At 47.3% G+C, this 22,143-nt stretch overlaps 4 protein-coding genes across 9 annotated transcripts; 1 reads left to right on the top strand and 3 right to left on the bottom strand.

The window, feature by feature from the left end:
• Positions 1-644: 644 nt before the first annotated feature.
• Positions 645-3,482, bottom strand: wdyhv1 (WDYHV motif containing 1). Its single transcript, XM_035620604.2, has 6 exons — positions 3,330-3,482; positions 2,330-2,429; positions 1,933-1,983; positions 1,690-1,838; positions 1,443-1,567; positions 645-1,310 (listed from the first exon to the last, which is right to left on the bottom strand). Exons 1-6 carry the CDS (start codon positions 3,389-3,391, stop codon positions 1,183-1,185), a joined length of 615 nt encoding a protein of 204 aa, XP_035476497.2. The 5' UTR covers positions 3,392-3,482; the 3' UTR covers positions 645-1,182.
• Positions 3,483-3,813: 331 nt separating this feature from the next.
• On the bottom strand, positions 3,814-9,461 carry bop1 (BOP1 ribosomal biogenesis factor). Its single transcript, XM_035620595.2, has 17 exons — positions 9,336-9,461; positions 8,381-8,582; positions 7,784-7,975; positions 7,594-7,698; positions 7,188-7,342; positions 6,984-7,101; positions 6,760-6,861; positions 6,415-6,627; positions 6,160-6,321; positions 5,999-6,079; positions 5,834-5,903; positions 5,466-5,598; positions 5,040-5,223; positions 4,675-4,966; positions 4,403-4,487; positions 4,194-4,301; positions 3,814-4,118 (listed from the first exon to the last, which is right to left on the bottom strand). The coding sequence occupies exons 2-17, from the start codon at positions 8,495-8,497 to the stop codon at positions 3,965-3,967; spliced, it is 2,271 nt and encodes a 756-aa protein (XP_035476488.2). The 5' UTR covers positions 8,498-8,582; positions 9,336-9,461; the 3' UTR covers positions 3,814-3,964.
• On the top strand, positions 9,341-15,106 carry hsf1 (heat shock transcription factor 1). 2 transcript variants are annotated; one of them, XM_035620596.2, is made up of 15 exons: positions 9,341-9,473; positions 10,007-10,115; positions 10,223-10,359; positions 10,460-10,584; positions 10,875-10,950; positions 11,209-11,270; positions 11,429-11,507; positions 11,592-11,710; positions 11,791-11,969; positions 12,071-12,200; positions 13,008-13,079; positions 13,876-13,981; positions 14,076-14,126; positions 14,270-14,318; positions 14,420-15,106. In XM_035620596.2, exons 1-15 carry the CDS (start codon positions 9,345-9,347, stop codon positions 14,596-14,598), a joined length of 1,602 nt encoding a protein of 533 aa, XP_035476489.1. In that variant the 5' UTR covers positions 9,341-9,344; the 3' UTR covers positions 14,599-15,106. The 2 variants fall into 2 exon arrangements, with proteins under 2 accessions (XP_035476489.1, XP_047186312.1); XM_047330356.1 differs by lacking the exon at positions 13,008-13,079.
• Positions 15,107-15,246: 140 nt separating this feature from the next.
• si:ch211-80h18.1 (uncharacterized protein LOC555593 homolog) lies at positions 15,247-21,825 on the bottom strand. Of its 5 annotated transcripts, none has more exons than XM_047330374.1 (21): positions 21,770-21,825; positions 21,088-21,152; positions 20,927-20,995; positions 20,128-20,163; positions 19,818-19,868; positions 19,372-19,428; positions 18,976-19,092; positions 18,666-18,689; positions 18,518-18,574; positions 18,170-18,217; positions 17,909-17,953; positions 17,540-17,599; positions 17,321-17,452; positions 17,180-17,233; positions 17,053-17,091; positions 16,715-16,762; positions 16,588-16,647; positions 16,473-16,508; positions 16,362-16,397; positions 15,832-15,876; positions 15,247-15,640 (listed from the first exon to the last, which is right to left on the bottom strand). In XM_047330374.1, exons 1-21 carry the CDS (start codon positions 21,778-21,780, stop codon positions 15,606-15,608), a joined length of 1,125 nt encoding a protein of 374 aa, XP_047186330.1. In that variant the 5' UTR covers positions 21,781-21,825; the 3' UTR covers positions 15,247-15,605. The 5 variants fall into 5 exon arrangements, with proteins under 5 accessions (XP_047186330.1, XP_047186331.1, XP_047186333.1 ...); XM_047330375.1 differs by having other exon boundaries at positions 16,588-16,629; XM_047330377.1 differs by lacking the exon at positions 18,170-18,217.
• Between the last annotated feature and the right edge of the window lie 318 nt (positions 21,826-22,143).

Raw genomic sequence — 22,143 nt, 5'->3', positions numbered from 1 at the left:
CTGGTGCAGATAAGGTCAGATGGGCGTGTCCCTCATGATGACAAATTATTTCAGCTAAATATTGTAAGATATGTGGACCAACAAAGGTATTTCATTGGTCACCTGCAAACAGTAGGTGTGCGAGTCTGATGAGTTGTCCATAACATCCCTCACCACTGTGTTCAGACACGTGACCTGAACATGTGCGTCCACATCTGTCGTCTGTGTTCGCAGAGCGTCAGCTGTCCTATTGTTCACACACACACACACACACACACACACACACACACACACACACACACACTAGGTGAAAGCCTCCATCTGCTGTGATGTCAGCCCCCCACTCCAACCTGACAAATGTTCACAATAGAGCAGAAGGTCAAACCCCGCCCACTTTCTCACAGCTGACCAATCAGTGAGTGAGGTTACTGTTGTCCCCCACACACATCTGCTCATCATGAAGTTCAGATTCAGAAACACAATAATTGCACAGTTATGCACTTATTGTGTCATTGTCTCTTCTCCTCTGTCTTTTGCAAAGACATAACATTGTATTATTTCTGTTTATCGCCGCTTGACTGTCTTGTTCTGGTTTACATTTATTTCGTACTTTGACAATGAGGTTGATTTAAAAAAAGAATAATTAAAAAATCCCCAAAAAATCATGCGGTTCAAGATTTTATTTCCCAACAACCATTAAGAGAAACAAAACGTCTACGTCTACATTGTCTACATCTGTGCGTTCTGAGTGTTCTTAACATTGACAAAATATGATTGAAAATCATATTCAACTTGAAATACTTTAGGCCCAAAGTTATGCTACTCTCCACATTTTACTCTAGTAATTACATTAATTTTTTTAATTGATATGGTTTGTAAAATTTGATTGCGTCGCAGTTCCAGCCCCTGGTCAGTAGGGGCACTACAGCCTCACTGCTGTTCTGTCAGCGAACCAGGAAGTGAGGCGTCTGTTTCTTTAACTGAATGTTCCTGATGTAGAACCTCAGAACGCCCCTGAGAACAAAACTCTGTTCTGGCTCCACTCTGAATTATCAACACTGGTTCTGACTTCGATACCCATGAGCCTCCACTGCTATCGCCGTCAAAGCTGCAGAAATGCACCATGGGAGTTGTAGTTAAAGTCCTTAGGTCTCACAGCTTTGACTCTTCTTTCTGCTGCGGCCCGTCGGTCTGACGCCAGAGCTACACTGACGTTGATGACGATGAAGAGTTTCCTGCGTAGCTCCGCAGGAAGTGGTCCACACTGAAAACCGTCCCCCAGCCCATAGCGGGGTCCATGCTGATGAAGTCATCCAGGTTCATGTGACTCTCTGAGGAGAAAAAAAGGCATCACAGCATGATGTCATCATGATGTTATCATGATGTCATCATGATGTCATCACGAGGTCAAATGGTGTAAACATCATCGGACAGTGCCAAGGTAACGGGAGGCGTCATGTGACCTGCGGTGTGGAGTGGGGGGTACGGGGGGGGCGGCATCCTCCAGGACCCATCAGACGCCTTCATGTGAGATCGATCGGATGCAAAATTCAACAGGAAGCTGTCGGCACGGACAACACGCACCTTTCTGTTGGAGGAGAGACACTGTCACCTGTCGTGTTCAGGTGTGTGGTGAGGTGTGTTACCTGTGGTGTGTGTTCAGGTGTGTGTTACTTGTGGTGTTCAGGTGTGTGTTCAGGTGTGTGTTACCTGTGGTACTCGGGTCTGAGGTAGCGGTCCGAGCGGAGGGCCTGGGCCCCGTACACTTTCAGGCTGCAGGGGAACGACAGTTCAGAGTCCAGATCATAAACCAGCGTGTCCGACTGAAGACCCCTGACAAGCAGGATCACATGGTAGTCCTGAAACACATGGTGATGTCATCAGTCACATGACGTGACCCTGAGGTTGTGACCCTGAGGTCAATTCTGTGACATCACTAATATCATCACAGACCCAGATCACCGGCTGGTCTCCATGTCCCGACTTCTGTTTCCACAGAGGAATCTGACGGAGAACAGGGAACAATACTGAACATCAGCTGTAGAACGTGACAGATGTTAAGAGAACCTTATAGAACCTTAAAGAGCCTCACAGATGTTTCAGAGAACCTTATAGAACCTTAACGAAGCCTCACAGATGTTTGAAAGAACCTTATAGAACCTTAAAGAGCCTCACAGATGTTTGAAAGAACCTTATAGAACCTTAAAGAGCCTCACATGTTTAAAAAAACATGCAAGAATCTGACAATGTTTAATAGAACCTCACACAACCTGACAGATGATTTACATAATCACATTGGTCCTTACAGGTGTTTAATAGAACCTCACAGAACCTTACTCTGGGTTCTCACCTTTCTGTTCTCGTTCGAGATGAAAACCACGAACAGCTGTTCCAGTGGTGCGGTTCTCTCCTTTTTCACAAACTCACAGAGTTTCCAAACATTTTCTTCACTGCAAAACAAGAACAAACAACAGAACCTCTAAAAGCAGCAGAACCATTAGAACCATGGAACCACAGTTCTATGAGTGAAGCTACAACATCTGTGAGAGTTAATGAGACGCTCAGCTGCTCTTTGACTGGAGAACAAGGTTCTAACTGTCAGCAGGTAGAACTCAGAACTCAGATCAGCTGTTCAGTGAATAACGTGAACGTAGAATCTTCGGTACAAAAAACTATCTGACACTAACTCTGCAGTACTAAAGCGTATAAGGTGCAGTACTACAGAGTATAACGTGAGTACCACAGAGTATAACGTGAGTACCACAGAGTATAACGTGAGTACCACAGAGTATAAGGTGCAGTACTACAGAGTATAACGTGAGTACCACAGAGTATAACGTGAGTACCACAGAGTATAACGTGAGTACCACAGAGTATAAGGTGCAGTACTACAGAGTATAACATGAGTACCACAGAGTATAACGTGAGTACCACAGAGTATAACGTGAGTACCACAGAGTATAAGGTGCAGTACTACAGAGTATAACGTGAGTACCACAGAGTATAAGGTGCAGTACTACAGAGTATAACGTGAGTACCACAGAGTATAACGTGAGTACCACAGAGTATAAGGTGCAGTACTACAGAGTATAACGTGAGTACCACAGAGTATAACGTGAGTACCACAGAGTATAACGTGAGTACCACAGAGTATAAGGTGCAGTACTACAGAGTATAACGTGAGTACCACAGAGTATAACGTGAGTACCACAGAGTATAACGTGAGTACCACAGAGTATAAGGTGCAGTACTACAGAGTATAACGTGAGTACCACAGAGTATAACGTGAGTACCACAGAGTATAACGTGAGTACCACAGAGTATAAGGTGCAGTATTACAGAGTATTCACCAGTAGCAGCTCGTGTACACGCAGTACTCGCGGGTCGGGGTGATTCCGTCTTCTTGCTTCATGTTGACGCGTTCCACTGAAAACACCAAACCGGAAGTTATTGTAGGACGTCACATCCTGTCAGGACGGTTTCAAAATAAAATCGTGCACGGAGAAATCCCAGTCTCTTTCTGGTGTTTTATTTCGAAGTTTTGATCCTTAGGATATTTTTGTTCTATTTAGAACCAAAAACATCTCAATATGGTTTCAAATCTTTTTAAGGAGCTCTGCAAAAAAAAAAAGTGACTGAACTAGGTCATAAGCCCCGCCCCCTCCATGTCATATGAGGTCAGACATTCTGTGTTCCTGTTTCTGATCACTTGGCTTCTCATTAGTTATTTGATGATATAAAAAAACAGCTGACACTGACTCAGGATTGGTCGAGGATTGGCGTGTGTCCCCATAGCAACAACAGACAGCTGATGATGCAACAAACAAACAAACGTCAGAAAGTTAGAGTTTAATTAAAAACAAAGAAAAAACAGTTTTGAAGTTACAGATGAAAACAAGTCAAACAATTATTTCTACAATCGGCTCGCTTCCTCATCTCCAACGCGTTCGCTGGCCAGTTGCCGGGCAGGTTGCTGGGCAGGTTGTTAGGTGAAGAGGCGTATGGTGGCGTCAGCACCCGAGGAGAAGACCCAGGGCTGCGTGGGGTGAAAGGTCACATCCAGAACACCGAGGTCGTGAGTGATCACATGACCTCGGAGGACCTTCACCGGGACGATTAACGGGTTCTGCATTAGGTCACTGGAGGGGAGGAGGGGGGTTAGTATGTATATATAATATCCGTGTATTATTGTGTGTTGAGTGTGTGTGTATTACTTGTAAACAGTCCCGTGACAGACGATCACCGATCCGTCGTCAGACGCCGACGCAAACAGCGGGTAAGATCTGTGATAGGCCGCGCCTCTCACCGCCTTTTTATGGTGTCTGTGTAAGTAAAGTAATCAAAATTATTAATAACATCAAAACTGCAACACAACAGATAGGAGTTTGATTGACAGGTGGGGGTTAGAGGGGGGGACACGTACCGTAACATCTTGTAAGGTTTGGTTGAGAGGTCGAGGTCGAACCAGCTCAGCCTGCAGTCGTAACTCCCACAGATCACATGATCACCTGCGACAGAAACAGTGATGTCACATGATCAATGATGATCCAAATATGGATCTGGTGTTGAGGTGGATCTGGTGTGGTGGTGGATCTGGTGTTGAGGTGGATCTGGTGTGGTGGTGGATCTGGTGTTGAGGTGGAACTGGTGTTGAGGTGGATCTGGTGTGGGGGTGGACTCGGTGCAGGCGGTTACCTCCGGGGTGCACGGCCATGCTGGAGATCCACTTGGAGTTGGCCTGTAGTTTTTTTGTCATTTCCTGTTTGACCAGGTTGTAGATGCGGACCGAGCGCTGCGTGGCCACAAAGAAGTAGGGCCGGACCGGGTGGAAGGACACGCACTGGACCAGACCCTTGTTTTTCCTGAAGGGGTTCTGACTCCGCCTCCGGCTCAGCTGGTGGATGAGGACCTGCAGGTGGCTTGAGTGATCCGGCATCACCGACGCAAGGTAGTCTCCTTTGGCGTGCCACGCCACCTGGTGGACGGCCTGAGGGATGGACAGTGATCAGTTAGTTATTGGTTATTGATTGGGATTCTGTAACCAATCAATGTCTTCTCACTTTGGGATGCTGTATTTTCAGGCGGATCCCCTGGTTTAGCTCCTCCCCCTCAGTGTCGCTCCATATCACAGGCCCCGCCGCATCGGACGTGTCTGCCTCCGGCTGACCTGAGAGCAGTCGCTCTGACGACTGCACGACCTGTCTGTCTGCCAGAGAGGGCGACAGGATCAACACTACGGACTCCCTGAGAGAGAGAGAGAGAGAGAGAGAGAGAGAGAGAGAGAGAGAGAGAGAGAGAGAGAGAGAGAGAGAGAGAGAGAGAGAGAGAGAGAGAGAGAGAGAGAGAGAGAGAGAGAGAGAGAGAGAGAGAGAGAGAGAGAGAGACGCTGCGATTGGTTGTCGTTGTTGCGTCGGACACGCCCACACTCACATGATGAAGCAACATATGAGTGTGGGCGACAGGTAGACAGACAGACAGGTCCTTACAGGGCGACAGCCAGCAGACAGACAGATGGGTTTGGGTTCCAGGCGACGCTCTTCACAGCTCCGCCCACCTGGACCGTCTTCATACAGCGAGACGAACACACCTCCCAGAATCGCACAGAACCGTCATCAGAACCTGGACAGACACAAACAGTCAAATACACAAGAACAACAACCCACTACGACTCCCAGGATGCATTTCACCATCGGACAAGACGATCTCAGAACATAAAACTGTTCAACAGATCGGTGAAGAAACATTTACAGTAAAACACTCAGTGTGTAGTTAGTATAGCAACCAGAGGCCACGCCTCCAGAAAACCAGCAGGACGATGTCATACGAGCGTAGTGTGTTCTGATTGGTGACCTACCTGAAGCGAGCCACTGTCCCGATGGAGACACACTGATGGAGCGGACGAGACCGCTGTGACCCCGGTACACCTGGACGCACACACAGGTAACACACACACACGCGTGGTCAGAGTGTGAGTGACAGGATGGAGACAAACCTCCAGCAGACGGACTAGTGAACGTACCAGAGACTGAGTTGTGGGAAACGGCTGCAGATCTTTGGGTTTGGGAAGTTTTGGGATCAAATCCTCTGGATTCACATTCACCTGCGGAAGACAGACAGACACATGATCACCTGCGCAGACGGTATTGTGCTCTGATTGGCTGTAAACCAGAGGCTAGTTACCCTCATCTTCCTCTGCCGCGGACACAGGTAGAGGTCGAGGCAGCGCTCGAACCGCTCGTGGATGAAGCGAGAGAACGCAGGAACCTGACGGAGGCTGGAGAACTTCACTGGGACAAATGGCAACTTCCTGTCCGACGCGTCCTGCTGCTCCCACAGAGCGAGCTGCAGAGAATGAGACAGGATGTTCATGGTTCTGTCTGTTGTATAAAAAAGCAGGAGAGTTTGACAGGTGAGCTTCCTGCTTAGGTGAGGTACCTCCTCTTCTGTGAACAGGTACTCAGGCGGGGGGTTGTAGGACTCCTGGTGCCCGGGCAGGGGTATCTTGGGGGCGGGGAGGTGCATCTTGTGTCTGCCCAGGATTGATGAGTCCTCACCGGCCCACAGGTCGTAGAAACGCCCCCTGGTGTCGTCCTCCACCCGCCGCGGCTTGATCCAACCCATCTTTATCGCATGGACCAGCTTAGACACCTGCAGACAGACGGATGAGAGAGGCAGACGGGTAAGAGAGAGACAGACAGGTGAGAGAGGCAGATGGGTGGTGAAAGAGACGGACGGGTGAGAGAGAGACAGCTGAAAAGTGTGTGTGTGTGTTTGTGTTACCTTCTCCTTCTCGATCAGCGATGGGATGAAGCTTCGTTTGTCAGCAGGTCTGTTAGTGACGGGATGAATCATCACGTCACTACTGAAGAACTCTACTGAGGGCTGAGGGGAGGAGGTGTCACAGTTTAGATTTGTTCACCAACATCGTTAACTTCTGTCACAGTCAATTTGATGAAGGTTCACTGGCCGAGGGGGCGGAGCCTCACAAGCCACCTGAGCGTTACCTGGTACTCGTTGAAGTTGACGTCACCGAACTGTCCCTTCTGCAGACGGTTCACCAGCTCCACTTGCTCGTCCGACAGCACAATGTCACTTCCTGTCTGCTTGTCATGGACTGTCCTCCTGCGGACAGAAACCACCGGTAGCTCGTTAGCATTCTCTCTGTAACCGACCAGAGGAGCAGCTAGCATCGTGCTAGCGTGGCTCACCAGTAGTCGGGGTTCTCCATCTTGTCCAGGAAGTCGTCGAGTTCGTCCTTGTTCCTGATCGGCTTGAAGATCTTTTTCCCGTCCAGGTTGTAACCGATGTGAGGGAAGTCTTTGTACCACTCCATGGGAATGTTCCCCACGGTGTTCCTGATGTCCTGCGGCACAACGGGGGAACGTCAAGAGAGCCGAGAAGGACAAAGAACCGCCGATGGGGTTTCAATGGAAGAGGAGAGGAACCGACAGAACATTGGAGACGTTTACAGAGATGAGGTTCCTAAAGATCATCATCTAACAGAACAGAACATAATGGAGATCCTGAAGGAACCCAACAGTGCATCAGAAAACCTGTGTGTTCTCTGATGCTCTGTTGGGTTCCTTCAGGATCTAGTTATAGAACCGGCATCACCTCTTCATCTGAGGAGTCGTGTTCATACTCGTCTTCCTTCTTTTCTTCTTCTTCTCTTTCCGTCACACCTCCCACCACCTCCTCCTTCTCCTCCTCCTCTTCTGTCTGCAAGTGGAACAGAACACAGGTGAGGTTCTACAGGAGAACACTGACAACAGTGGGAGGAGTCACAACCCTCCAATCAAACTACCTGCTTAGGCTGCTTTGACTCCACCGCCGTCACATCATCATCGTCGTCGTCATCATTATCATCTGACTCCTTCTCATCTTCCTCACTGTCACTCCCAGAATCCTCTAGTCCTGAGAACACGCTCTCCTCACTGTCGGACAGATCTTCATCCTCCTCCTCCTTTCCAGCAGGTTTGTCTTTGAAGTTGAAGATCTGAAGAAGAAGAATAGAGAGTCAGATTTAAGACGACCGCACCAGAACATCTTAATAATGGGAATATGATGAAGGGGGTTTGGTCAGAGTCTGCACACTCAACACTGACCAAACAGTGGCGTGTGCGTGCGTGTGTTGTCAGTTAATAGCACCAGCTAACACTAGCCTGTGTTAGCAGGAGACCCCGGTACTCAACACGCCGCCGTGTCCGTTCAGAATCTGATCGTTCCAGTTTCCTCTGACTCGGTCTGGACTCGTCGTCACCTCAGTCTTCATCTACAGCTGCTTGGTTTTTCGTCTACCTTCCGCCTGTTAGCATGCTAACAGCTAGCCGCCTGCTCCTCGGCCCTCCCCCTTCTCCAGTTGTCTGTACTGTGTCTGTACTGTGTCTGTACTGCGTCTCACCTGCTCCTCTTCCTCCTCCTCCTCCTCTTTACTCCTCTTCTTCGCTGTTTTCTCCCGGACCTTCTTCATCGCTGCTGTCGGTTCGCTGCTCCGCATGTTTCCGCTGCTCTCCTCCATTGAGCCCACGTGGGAGCCTGCAGGGTCGGAGGTCACACGTCACGGCAGGGGGAGGAGTTTACCGATAGCGCCATCTTCTGGCCATCTTCGTCATTACAGTCACAGCAACATAAAAAGACATTTGATTATAGTTTTAGTCTTATATTGAATATTCTTGTGATTCAAGACGTTGTGATAAATAATGTTCGTAATTATTTTTCCGGGTCAGCGGATCTAATCCCACCTATTAAAACTATTGATCAAATATTAACATCATTTATACACTGTGAAATCTGTAATATTGCATATGAGATAAAACCGTATGTAATATTTTGTGTGTGATACAGGGGGCGTGACGTCATCACAGAGACATGTGGACTCCAATGAAACAAGCGTTATGATGAGTAACCGTTCATGTAACGGCGGGAAATCATCAGTTCAAACCTTTTTCATTTTATTTCATTATCTTTTTCCATTTCTCTTTTATCAAACGTGAAGCGATCCAGATGACGTCTTTACGTCACATCGCGACCAAACGTTTGCTTTACGTCTTCCTACACGTCATCAGCAGGCGACGGGGCTGCTCGATATACGCAGTTGTTAGTTTGTTGGTGTTTGTCGTAATTTTCCACCGCGGAGTTTTTCGTCAAGACGAACCGCAGTCGACCCCCCGCGGACCCGCAAAGACCCGCAGAGACCAGCGGCACCGAGCCTCCGCGGACCCTCATCGGAACCTTTGCGTCGCTGTTTGTTCGGGAGCGGCGGGTGTCGTCGCTCGCAGGATGCTAACGGTTAGCACCGTTATCTCAGATTAGCCGCAGCGATTTCAGATTAACAATCCCAGGGTGCGTTGGATTACTTTTCTTTGATGGAGTATCCCGGAGGAGGTGGTGGCGGAGGGGCGGTGCTGCCGGGTGGGAACGTCCCGGCCTTCCTCACCAAACTGTGGACCCTGGTGGAGGACCCGGACACCGACCCGCTCATCTGCTGGAGCCCGGTACTCACTCACTTAGCAACAGCTGACAGACATCACAAAAGCACCGTTCAACTGTAATCAGACCGTTAGCATGTTAGCATCTGAGGTGACGTCACATGCTAACAATAGACCAGACATGATGAGGACCCAGCTGTTCACCTCAGTCACTCATCTGCTGCAGCACAGAGGAACTATACGATACTGATGACGATAATGTATCAATAATACAGGCAACAACTTTGTCAATAAAACTGGAAACATTTATCGTTAACACTGATGATAATGTATATGTAATTCGTACAACAACTTCATCAATAATACAGATGATAATGTATCAATAATACTGGCAACATTTAGCAATGACACTGATGATAATCTATCAATAATACTGATAACATTTAGCAATACTGATGATTATGGTATCAGTAATATATAATACCGTTATTTATGGTATCAACAAATCTGATAAAGTATCAATAATACCGGTGATCACAATAAAAATAATACTGATTGTCTTATTGATAAATTGTTTGATTGTGTGTGCTGTGTTTCAGAGTGGAACCAGCTTCCATGTGTTCGATCAGGGTCGGTTCTCTAAAGAAGTTCTACCAAAGTTCTTCAAGCACAACAACATGGCCAGTTTCATCCGGCAGCTCAACATGTGTGAGTTCACCGCAGAGACGCTGTCAGGATGTTAGACGTGTTGACGACTGTCGGACGCTCGTGTCAGGATGTTAAACGTATTGTTTTGTGAACGACCTTCTTTGCAGACGGGTTCCGTAAAGTGGTTCACATCGAGCAGGGAGGTTTGTTGAAACCGGAACGAGACGACACCGAGTTCCAGCACCCGTTCTTCGTCAGAGGACAGGAACATCTGCTCGAGAACATCAAACGCAAAGTCACCAACGTACGTACCTGCAGATAAAAACACCCTGTACAAACACAAACACTGCATCTGTCCCAGTCTCTGTGGTAACCGTGTGTCTCCGTGCTGCAATTTGGTCTAGGTGTCCTCGGCGCGTCAGGAGGACGTGAAGATCTCTGCGGACGACGTGAACAAAATCCTGACCGACGTCCAGCTGATGAAGGGAAAACAGGAAACCATCGACTCCAGGATCATCGCCATGAAACAGTAAGAAACTCGACACTGTAGACCAGAACCAGAACCTCAGCAGGTCTCTTCAGTTTACCTGTGGTGAAGAGCTTCAGTTCATGTTGGAGCCTCAGAGGCTTTGACTGTGACGTGAAGCTGGTTTACTGTTGGTGTGGTGTTCCTAATAAAGTGCTGTGTGTGTGTGTGTGTGTGTGTGTGTGTGTGTGTGTGTGTGTGTGTGTGTGTGTGTGTGTGTGTGTGTGTGTGTGTGTGTGTGTGTGTGTGTGTGTGTGTGTGTGTGTGTGTGTGTGTGTGTGTGTGTGTTGCAGTGAAAACGAGGCTCTGTGGAGGGAAGTGGCCAGTCTGAGACAGAAACACGCTCAGCAACAGAAAGTGGTCAACAAGGTACAGTCCACCGATTTTTCAACTCAGAGACGCACCGGATCAAAACCGCTGTCAGAAAATGGAAAAAGTACTGCACATAAACCAGTACTATGAACAAAGTACTGCACATATACCAGTACTGTAAACATGCACAACAAGTAAACCACTACTTTTTCCATAAACATCTGTTAGCACACAGATTAACACAAAGCTGACAGAGCCATATCAGCATGTTAGCTAATAATAACTCTCTCTCTCTCTCTCTCTCTCTCTCCACAGTTGATCCAGTTTCTGGTTTCTCTCGTCCAAACCAACAGGATCCTGGGAGTCAAGAGGAAGATGCAAGTTTTACTTCTAATACTACACAAAATAAAAACCTCACACACTTTACCACAAAAGAGTGACTGTGTTTTTACAAACCGGTGGAACTACGTCCTGTGATGCACTTCCTTTTGTCACCAGCGACACGTTACAGCGTAGATGTTTCTCTCTCTTGCAGTCCTCTGATGCTGAATGACTCAGGCTCCGCCCACTCCATGCCCAAGTACAGTCGGCAGTTCTCATTGGAGCACATGCAGGTAACCTGCCGCTGACTCACCTGTACACCTGAGTGATGATGAGTCATGCTTGGTTCTCACTGTCGTGCGCTGCTTCCTCTTCAGGCTGCAGCCAATCTGTTCTCTCCCGACTCCCCGCTCACCTCTGGGCCAATCATCTCCGACGTCACAGAGGTGACCACGCCCATCGTAGAGGACGTGGTCAGTGACTGGTCGGACTCAGGGTGAGCACCTCTCGGGCCACGCCTCCTGTAGTCAGTGATTGGTCCGTCCAGCAGCCACTCATACTGTTCTCTTCCTCCAGAGAGCAAATGTCGGTCAACGTCAAAGAGGAGCCATCCAGTCCTGAGCTGGAGGTGTGTCCTGTCCTGGAGGGTGGGGCCACACCTGTAGACACACCCCTCTCTCCCACCACCTTCATCAACTCCTTCCTCCAGGAGAACGAGACGCCACCGGACATCTCCACCGCCGACCCCACACCAGGTACCAGCTGAAAGGACGTCTGGTCCCCAGAGGTCAAAGGTTCATGTTTGTTCGTCAGTATCCATAACACCAACCTGTCTGTCTCTCTGTCTCTCCTATAGCCATTGTTGTGACAAACCCCGCCTCCTCCTCTGGGCCCCTCCCACCTGCCCAAACCAGCCAATCGCCCGCCTCGAACTGCAGCCCTGTGACAGCTCAGCACAAATGTCAGACCATCGCCTGCATCGACAGGTACGTCTGGTGCACCTTTTCACAACGGTGCAGGTGCTACGTCACATTAACTACCCCGCTACAGCTAGCACCTGCCCTGACAACTGCCCCAGCATCTGCCCCAACTGTGCCAGTGGCTGTTTAAACAACTACCCCAACAATTGTCCAACCCCTTCCCCAGCGACTGCCCCAATAACTGTTCCAAAAACTTCCCCAGCACCTGTCCTACCACCTGCCCCCCCCCCCCCCCCCCCCCCCCCCCCCCCCGTTCTCCATGTGTTGTCTTCCCTGTTGCTGTATATTCTGTAAAGTTGATCTATACCTCATTAAATCATCAGTCAGCTGTATTTGTTAGGGATGTCCTGATCTGATCTCAGTGATCGGTTTCGGGGCCGATCAAGGCATTTCTTAACTGATTGGCTTCTTTGAACACGAAGTCCGGCCCGATCCTTTTTGTGACGTCAGCTTGTCGGTCACGTTTGATCACCAACAGTTGATTTTTACCGTCGTATGTTTTCAATAGTTAGCATTTGCAATTAGCCACGGTGCACAGGTCGTATACTCGACTGTCGCACACCTGACATAACACCTGCGACCCAACTAGCGAGGTGCGTTCAACTACGTCCGTTCATCTGAAAACAGTCACAATGGCGTTTATTCAGTTTCAAAGCTTGCACATGTGTATTAGAGACCAGATCACCACCACAAGTATCAGATCGGGACTTGATCGGGACTCGGATCGGGACGGACATCCCTAGTACCTGTGGCTCTGTTGTGGGTTGTTGTTGCAGCTCAGGTTTGTCATTAACGCCCCTGTGCTTCCCCCAGGCCCCTCCCCCCTCCCTCTGCAGGTGGATTCTCACCTGACCTCTGGCGCTTCCTATCAACACAAGCTGACAAGTGAATCATTGAACCTATAATAGATTGACAAAAATTCAGTATTGACAAAAATTCAGTATTGGTCTGTTGTGAAGTGTCTGAACCATGTGATGTCACTAACGCCGAGTGAATCCTACGAAGTGTTGTGTCTGATCACAAAGTGGATATGAACTCCACTGTCTGTTTTACATTAAAGCTACAGTGACCAGCAGGCCCCAGGTGTTTTTATACATTCACATGTTCAATAGGAACCAACGAGTCACAGACAGGAAGTGAGAACAGACACTAACACACTGTTGGTATGTTAACGAGAAGAAAAATGATAAAAACTCAAGACTGAAGAAAGAGCTTCACACGATGTCTCTCTCTCTCCTGTCTGTCTCTCTTCTGTCTCTCCCCTGTCTGTCTGTCTCCTGCATGTCTATCTCTCTCTCATGTCTGTCTGTCTTCTGTCTCTCCCCTGTCTGTCTGTCTCCTTCCTGTCTATCTCTCTCTCATGTCTGTCTGTCTTCTGTCTCTCCCCTGTCTGTCTGTCTCCTGCCTGTCTATCTCTCTCTCATGTCTGTCTCTCTCCTGTCTGTCTGTCTGACTTTCTTACTTATTCCTGTCTGTCTGTCTGTCTCTCTCTCTCTCTCCTGTCTCTCCTGTCTCTCTGTCTGTCTCTCTGTCTGTCTCCTGCCTGTCTATCTCTCTCTCATGTCTGTCTCTTTTCTGTCTCTCTCCTGCCTGTCTGTCTTTCTCTTTCCTGTCTGTCTGTCTTTCTCTTTCCTGTCTGTCTGTCTCTCTCTCTCTGTCTGTCTGTCTGTCTGTCTCTCAGGTCGGAGCTGTCTGACCATGTGGACATTATGGACAACAGTCTAGAAAACCTGCAGAACATCCTAAACGTGCAAACCTTGACCTTTGACACCTCCCCGCTCATGGAGGTCAGTCTGAGGGTCGTGTCACATGATCATGTTAATATATGAACATGTTAATATATGAACATGTATTAACAGTAACACGTGTGTCCATGTTCAGTTTTTCAGTTCTTGTTCCTCTGGAGACTTTGACCTCGACAGTTTGGACAACGTGAGTTTGATTCTCTCTCTGTGATCTTCCTGTCTCAGTCACTTTCAAAATAATAGCAGCGGCTCCGTCATTGGTCCACAATGAAACGGGTAGTGATGATGTCCCACTTTTCTGACTGTGATGATGTCACTGTTTCCTTTCAGCTGCTGTCTGACGACCCCCCCAGAGGAAGTGAAGGGAGCAGCAACACAGGTAACGCGCAGACACACACACACACACACACACACACACACACACAAACGTTTCTTGTGACCCGTCGTAATGGTGACGTTGCCTCTCTCTGATTGGTCCAGGGAAGCAGCTTGTGCAGTACACACCTGTGCTGATGTCTGAACCAATCGGTCTCGGGGAGGGCGTGGCCGACCTTCCATCCCTGCTGGAGCTGGAGGCGGAGCCTTTTCTGACCTCTGACCTGTCCTCCGACGACCCAGCCGCCCTGCTGAGCCACAGCCACCTGGACACTGACCTTTGACATCACGGAGGTGTGAAGACTCGTCAGTAACCATAGTGACCGGACAGCCCGACTCAGCAGCAGCAATAGACAATGTTGGGATCAATCGATCAGCTGTAGATCAATCAGTAGGTCAGAGGTCATGTTTTTAGTGCGTCCTCGTCTTCTTCTTCTTCTACACTTTTATTTGAGCTTTTTCTTCGTCTTTGCTTTTTATATAGTCGTTTGTTTTTGAAGCTCACTTCAGAGAACCAGGGTCAGGTGATGACACACGGTCAGGTGATGTCACACGGCCGTTCTCTCTGTTCTGCATGTCGAAGTCACATTTTATCGGTTTGTCTTTTGTTTTTCAAGTGTAAAATATAGATACAGTGAAGAGAATCTGAATATTTTTGGAAAAGTTTATGATGATTGAGAAGTACATACCCCCCTCCCCCCAGCAGCTCTGTTACCATGGAGACAACAGCGAATCAGATTCGAGGATGTGATCGATCAGATCTGATGATTGACATTAAATACAGTTTGTTTATCGGAGCGTCATCGTGTTTTTCGCTGAAATGTTTTTAATAAAGTTTTATTGTCCCACATGCACCGGATGACACTGATGATGATGATGTCATCAGATTTCATTTTTCTTGTAATCAGTTTGGATTCAAGAAAAATTCTCAGTTTGATGTTCAAAATAGACAAAAAAACATTTATTGTAGAAGTTTTGAAAAAACACGTTACAAATCCTGACAGTGAAGATGATGTCACATCCTGTATGTCGTCATCAAGTCAAAATCACCAAACGTTCGAGATTCGGACGAAACGTTATTTTTATTACTAAGGCAAAAAAATAAAAGTCTATAAACAAACTCCAAAATTTAAATATTTTTAAAAAACAACCCAACACCAATGAGCTGTCGCTGCTCAGAGGGTGCGGGCCCTACAGCTAGTGGGAGGAGTCGTGTTTCACGGGCCATGCTGATTGGTCGGTACACTGGAATCGGTAGCGCAAGAGTCTAACTCGCGGCTTGATGTGGAAGTCAGCAGGAATCCTCCAGTTCCACATTTTCTGCACCTGACACACAAAAACAACAATTGAACCTTCAACACTTTAAAATCAGAGACATTAAAACTCATCAGAACTATTGATTATTGATCCTTCAGGTATTGATCTTCATGCTGCAGGCAGAGAACAAAGAAGACGTGAAGTGTTCAGAACCTGGACCGACTGTGATAAACAGAGGGTCAGTGTGTGTGGTAACGAACCTTCAGGACCCTGACCAGATGGGTTGTACTGTTCAGTGACTGAACCTGCAGAGAACAAGCAGAACCAAGAGAAGAGAAAGAAGAACCTTCAGCACCTGATCTCAGGTCGGATATCAGCCTGACATGAAACTGGTACGGACTCTAGACTGGTCTAACTGGTCTATAGACTGGTCTGAAGACTTGTCTACAACTGGTCTGTAGACTGGTCTACAACTGGTCTATATACTGGTCTGTAGACTGGTCTGAAGACCTGTCTACAACTGGTCTGAAGACTTGTCTACAACTGGTCTGTAGACTGGTCTGAAGTCTTGTCTACAACTGGTCTGTAGACTGGTCTACAACTGGTCTGTAGACTGGTCTATAGACTGGTCTGAAGACTTGTCTACAACTGGTCTGAAGACTGGTCTACAACTGGTCTGAAGACTTGTCTACAACTGGTCTGTAGACTTGTCTACAACTGGTCTGTAGACTGGTCTTACTGTCTGTAGACTGGTTTCTTTTGTTGAACACTGAACATCTGTAAAACTTACCAGCCGCCTGTGTGTGATCCGTAACAGCTGGATGACCTGAAAAACACACAAACACACATTAACACACATTTGTACAGTGGAAGAAGATCTGACTAAATAAAAGTGACTCACTGGTCTCAGCTGGACTTCCTGTCGGGTCTGCTGAAACTACAAGCACAACAGCACGTTTAACACATCTGACCTTTCACCTTTGACCTGTCTGCAGTGTAGGGAGGGCGGGGCTCACCTGTGTCTGTCACCGTGAAGTCGGTCGCTACGGTTACCAGGTCTGTGTGGGAGAGAACACCTGAAACAGAGAGTCGTGTGATGGACTGGTGTGTGTGACAGACAGGTGTGTGTGTGTGTGACTGTACCTGTGAGGTCGGTCTGGAGGTCACTGAGGGGAACTGGTCGGTCGGTCACTGCAGAGACAACAAGCGACACAGACGACAGACTGAGCAACAGACGGAACAGACCACAGACTGTAAACAAAGATGAACGACACTTCCTCCAAGAACATGAAGCCAAAACATCTCAGGTTCAGGAGCCGCCATCTTGTGCTGGTGACATCACGTGGAGTCGGGCTTATAACCTGTATTGTAGTCAGCCACCAGGGGGCGATCAGGACGATTTGGCTTCACTTCGTCATCCATCTTTATTCAATGTCTGTCTGACATCAGAGTGAACCAGCGAGGAAGAATTGAAAGTTTACCTCCGGTCTCGTCTGTCAGATGAGTCTGTCGACCGTTTCCTGGAAAACAACAGAAGGCTGCGGTCACTCAGATAACTGCCAGCTCTCAGAGTGAACGACACGTCTGCAGGTGTACAGGTGAGTTTACCTGTCTGTTCTCTGTGAGCGTCACCGACTGATGAAGACGACGACGCTGCAGCAGCTGAGGAAGAAGAAGAACAACAGATTCCAGGTGTCAGAGTCTCAAATCTGTCTGGACCTTCAGAGTAAAAGTCTTTCGTACACCGACCTTCCTGCTGGGTGGTGGAGTGGGAGGAGCCTGAGGCAGAGCCAGGCAGGGATTGGTCAGGACCTGAGCTAGGAGAGGAGTGGTCGCCTCCTGATTGGTCAACGCCGATGTCAGTTTGATGATGAACGTGACCTTCGACAGGAATGACAGAGAGCAGGTGAGTGTCACACACTCTGTTGATGACTGTGGTGTGTGTATGTGGGGGGACGGAGTCAGCACCTGCAGGTAAATCCAGACTGGAGCCAGTGTTCTGGTCCGCTGACACACCTGAGCTGGTCCCTGAGAGACGGACGGGAGCAGAGCGATCGATTGATCAGATAAATGTGGTTGTTCATCAAAACGTATAAAAATGTATTAGATCCAGATTTAAAGTTCATAAAACAGTATTTACACTATTTGCAGTAAATGTATTTGTGTGTGTGTGTGTGGAAATCAGAGATGCTTTTATTTTGAAGTTGTGTTGTCTGTAGCACTACTGTAACATTATGACATCACGATCATCAGGAAGACTGGCGAGGCGTCTTTACTCTGCAGAACTTTAACATTCACAACAGAACCTGTGACTCACTGGAGGAAAGAGAAACGTACCCATCAGGCCGAGCAGGAAGTCGTGACTGGACGTGTCGATGATTCCTGATGAAGAAGATGAAGAAGAAGACGCAGGCAGGTGAGTTAACGTGTGAAGATGTAAACAAGGAGGAAGAGGAGGAGGAGGATCAACATCTGGTCGGGTTTCCCTCCAGAGGACGAACGTGTCAGCACCAGGAAGTTATCGTTATCAAACCATCGATAAACGATAATCAATAATCAGATTCGATGATGACAGACAGACCTCACCTGGACACTCACCTGTATAATCCAGGTGAGAAAACCCACCCCCAAAGATCGGAAACACACCTGATTGAGAGAGACAGGTAAACAGAGAGAGAGAGAGTGAGACAGGCTGAACGTCTTTTCTTTTCAATTTAAAGTGATTTCTCACATGTCATTTTCTTCCTGTAGCCCCGCCTCCTGCAGGTCACCTGTCTGACTGTCAGCCCCGCCCCCTGCAGCTCACCTGTCTGACTGTCAGCCCCGCCTCCTGCAGGTCACCTGTCTGACTGTCAGCCCCGCCCCCTGCAGCTCACCTGTCTGATTGTCAGCCCCGCCCCCTGCAGCTCACCTGTCTGACTGTCAGCCCCGCCCCCTGCATCTCACCTGTCTGACTGTCAGCTCCGCCTCCTCCTCCTCCGTTCAGCAGCTTCTGGGCGTTACCTGAAACGGTCCTCACAATAATCAATAATCATCTGTATAATATTGACACATCTTTTTATATTGTTCTGTTCAAACTGATTCACATAATCACCGTGTGAGTCGACTCCGTCAGAACCTGCAGACAAATGTTTTGTATCTGAGAAACTTCTGATCACGATTCATCCATTTTTTAAAAGACTGTTTGTGCATTGCCTTACTGTAACTTTACGTTACGTTTCATAAAGTAATCCAAGTAACTATAAGTGACGTTATGTTAAATTACGTTACTTTACATTTCATTATTAAATTTACATTGTTTTAAGTGTCGTTACACGACCTGGTGCATTTTGGAAACGTCAAATGACGTTATTACGTTATTATTATTTCTTGTGTTAAAATAACTTTAAGGAACTTCTTTTTACCTGCAGTTTGAGTTTGACCAGAAGAGGAACCAGGAAGTTCTGCTGCTACGGAACCTGCAGAACCTGGAGAACCTGGAGAACCTGCAGAACCTGGAGAACCTGGAGAACTTGGAGGACCTGGAGGACCAGGAGGACCGGGAGGACCGGGGGGACCGGGAGGACCGGGAGGACCGGGGGGACCGGGAGGACCGGGAGGACCGGGAGGACCGGGAGGACCGGGAGGACCGGGAGGACCGGGGGGACCGGGAGGACCGGGGGGACCGGGAGGACCGGGAGGACCGGGAGGACCGGGGGGGGGAAGAGAATCAACTGAAGTATGAAAATAACAACCAGGAACAAAATTCTCTGGTAATGTTGTAGTTATATGTTATAATTCTTCTTCTTCCTCTTGTTTACCTGCATCACTTCCTGCTGCTGCATCACGTCCTCCTCCCGCTGACTGAACACTAGACACTGAGAATGAAGATCAACAGGAATTAAACTTTATTCATTTACAAACAACCTGTCTGTCTCTCTCTCTGTCTGTCTGTCTCTCACTGTCTGTCTGTCTGTCTGTCTCTCTCACTGTCTGTCTGTCTGTCTGTCTAAACTAACAACGCTGGCTTTTGTCTGGTGAAGTTTTGAGTTTGTCTCTGGTGTCAGCAGGTGGTGCTGTGTTCCTGTGTTCCTGTGGTCCTGTGGTCCTGTGGTCCTGACCTGCTGCAGGAACCTGATGCAGACCTGACCGGACTAATCCTGGTCTGAGTACCAGAGACACTCGATCTGGATTAAAATCTGAGCCCAAACCGGAACAAACGAACTGTTCAGGAGGAGAAAACCTGATCAGGGATCGACTCACTCACCTGAACCTCCGGAGGCAGACGCCACGGCGGTCTGCTGCACGCCAAGAATTCCTGTTGGGAGGGAGGGGGGGTGAGGGGGGTGAGACAGGTATCAGGTGATCAAGATGAATGAAGCTTCTGTCTCTGAGCTGATGGTAAAGAGTCGTTCACATTAAGTCAAATGAAATAAATACTAAATTGGCCTTAATGTTTTTAAATGGAGTCTGGTGCAGGAGTCGAATAATCATAATCATCATAATCATAAGAGTTTGTCTCTGTGTTTATGCAGGTTTATGCAGTAAAGTTATTCCCGGTGTGTCCGTCCTCTCACCCTCACTCTTATCCTGACTCTTGGAGTCATCATCATCTGGAAAGAAAAGAACATCCCACATTTATTTTCTCTAATTTAAAAAATGTGTTTAAACCAAAAAAAATTCAAATTTTGTCTCCTGAGAGAAATTTGTTCACCACGAGAAGATTAATGTCACTTTAATTTTTATTTTAAAATGTTTGCTTATGGTTTGTTGTTGATCTCTTATTGGAATCATTCAGTTACAGTTGTTATAACGTCGTCACGATGGTGATGTCATCACCCCTGACCTTCTGTCTGTCTGTCTGTTGGTGTGGATCTGGACAAAGAGGGCGGAGCCAGGAATTATAAGTTATGAGAAACATAGTAAAATAACATTAAAGTTCATTTACATGCGCTGGTTTCTTATTGCGCTGTGGTGACATCATGATAACCAGTGACTGTAAATAAAGCTCCTCTAAAGTGAGGCCAAATCACCATGATCGCCCCCTGGTGGCTGGTTACATAAGCCCCGCCCCCTGGTGCCTTGGTGCAGTACAGGTTATAAGCCCCGCCCCCTCCATGTCATGTGAGGTCCTTCTTATCTCTGATGTTTCTTCACGGTTCATGTTTCTGATCACTTTCCTTGCCATTAGTTATTTGATAAGACGTCATGATTGACAGCTGACGATGACTCAGGATGGTTGATTCAGATCTGTTGATCTTCAACACTTTGATTCTATGAAGTTCTCATTGAATCAGTTTTATTGGTCAAGAACAGAAACTGCCTTTTCAAAATAAAATCTCACACACACAAACACACACACACACACACACCTACCCTCCTCCTCGGACAGCTCCCCCTCCCCCTCCTCTGTGGTCTCCACCTCCGCCTCCTCGTGCTCCTTCTCTGGATCAAAGCATCAGAATCAAATTAAATGAAAAATAATAACAATAACACGTATGTATACATGTTCGCATTTTAAATATGTATTTCTTTACCCTCCACAGGAGCCGTAGAGACAGTTGTCACCAGAAAGACGATCATCGACACTATCAACAGGTTGCTGTGGCGACAGAGCAAATAATCAATAATCATCAATACTGATCAAAAATGATCGATACTAAAATGCACAGTGTTTCAGTTCCTTTCATATCAAGACTGATCATCAACAATCAAAATAAATCAATTTCTAATCCTCATCAATGACTGTGAGCACCAGCCAATATCAATCAATATCAATCAATACAAAAGAAACCAGTCAGCACTGATCAGCAGCAGTAAATAACACAGATCAATATCAATATCAGCTGATATATTGATCAGACTAGTCGTTAGAATAAAATCCTCACGTGAAGCTGAACTCTGATTGGACAGAAAACCTCTCAATCAAAACCATCCGCACAAAATCTGCATCCAATCAGGACAAAGCACAAAGTCACAATAAAAAAAGCCATATTTTGATATGCTGCACTACTGCAGTACCATCAGAGTACATTATCACAATGATGCTATACTGCAGTACAGAGTGTATTACTACACTGATGATCAACACAGAAACATTCATATCGAATTATAATAATAATGGTGACGTAGCAGGTAGAATAAATATGTCGTACTAGAAGTATAAGTGATAGTAGTAGTATTGGTACTAGTAGTATTAGCAGTAGTAGTTGTACTCACGGTGGCAACATGTTGCTGAGTCAGAGTTTATCTGCTGAATGAAAAAGACACAGCTGAAGAGCTGCAGCTCATATTTATACACAGAGAGGGAGGGAGGGGCTGCAGGTCGTGTACTACCTCAAAAACTACTGCAAATAGTACCTCTGCTACTGCTGATACTACCTCAAATACGACTGCTGCTACTCCTGCATATACTACTGTGAATACTAATGCTAATACTACTGCTGCTACTATTTCATATACTACTGTTAATACTACTGCAAATACAACTGCTAATACTACTGCAACTATTACTGCTGATACTACTGATACTGATACTGCAAATACTTCTAACTAATACTTCTGTTGTGTAATTGTATGTAGTTGTGTGAAGC

The sequence above is a fragment of the Scophthalmus maximus genome, chromosome 22 (genome assembly GCF_022379125.1).
Source record: "Scophthalmus maximus strain ysfricsl-2021 chromosome 22, ASM2237912v1, whole genome shotgun sequence".
In the NCBI taxonomy this organism is placed as follows: Eukaryota; Metazoa; Chordata; class Actinopteri; order Pleuronectiformes; family Scophthalmidae; genus Scophthalmus; species Scophthalmus maximus.
Note: the sequence above shows the minus strand (reverse complement) of the source record. Positions and strands in the feature narration are given on the sequence as shown.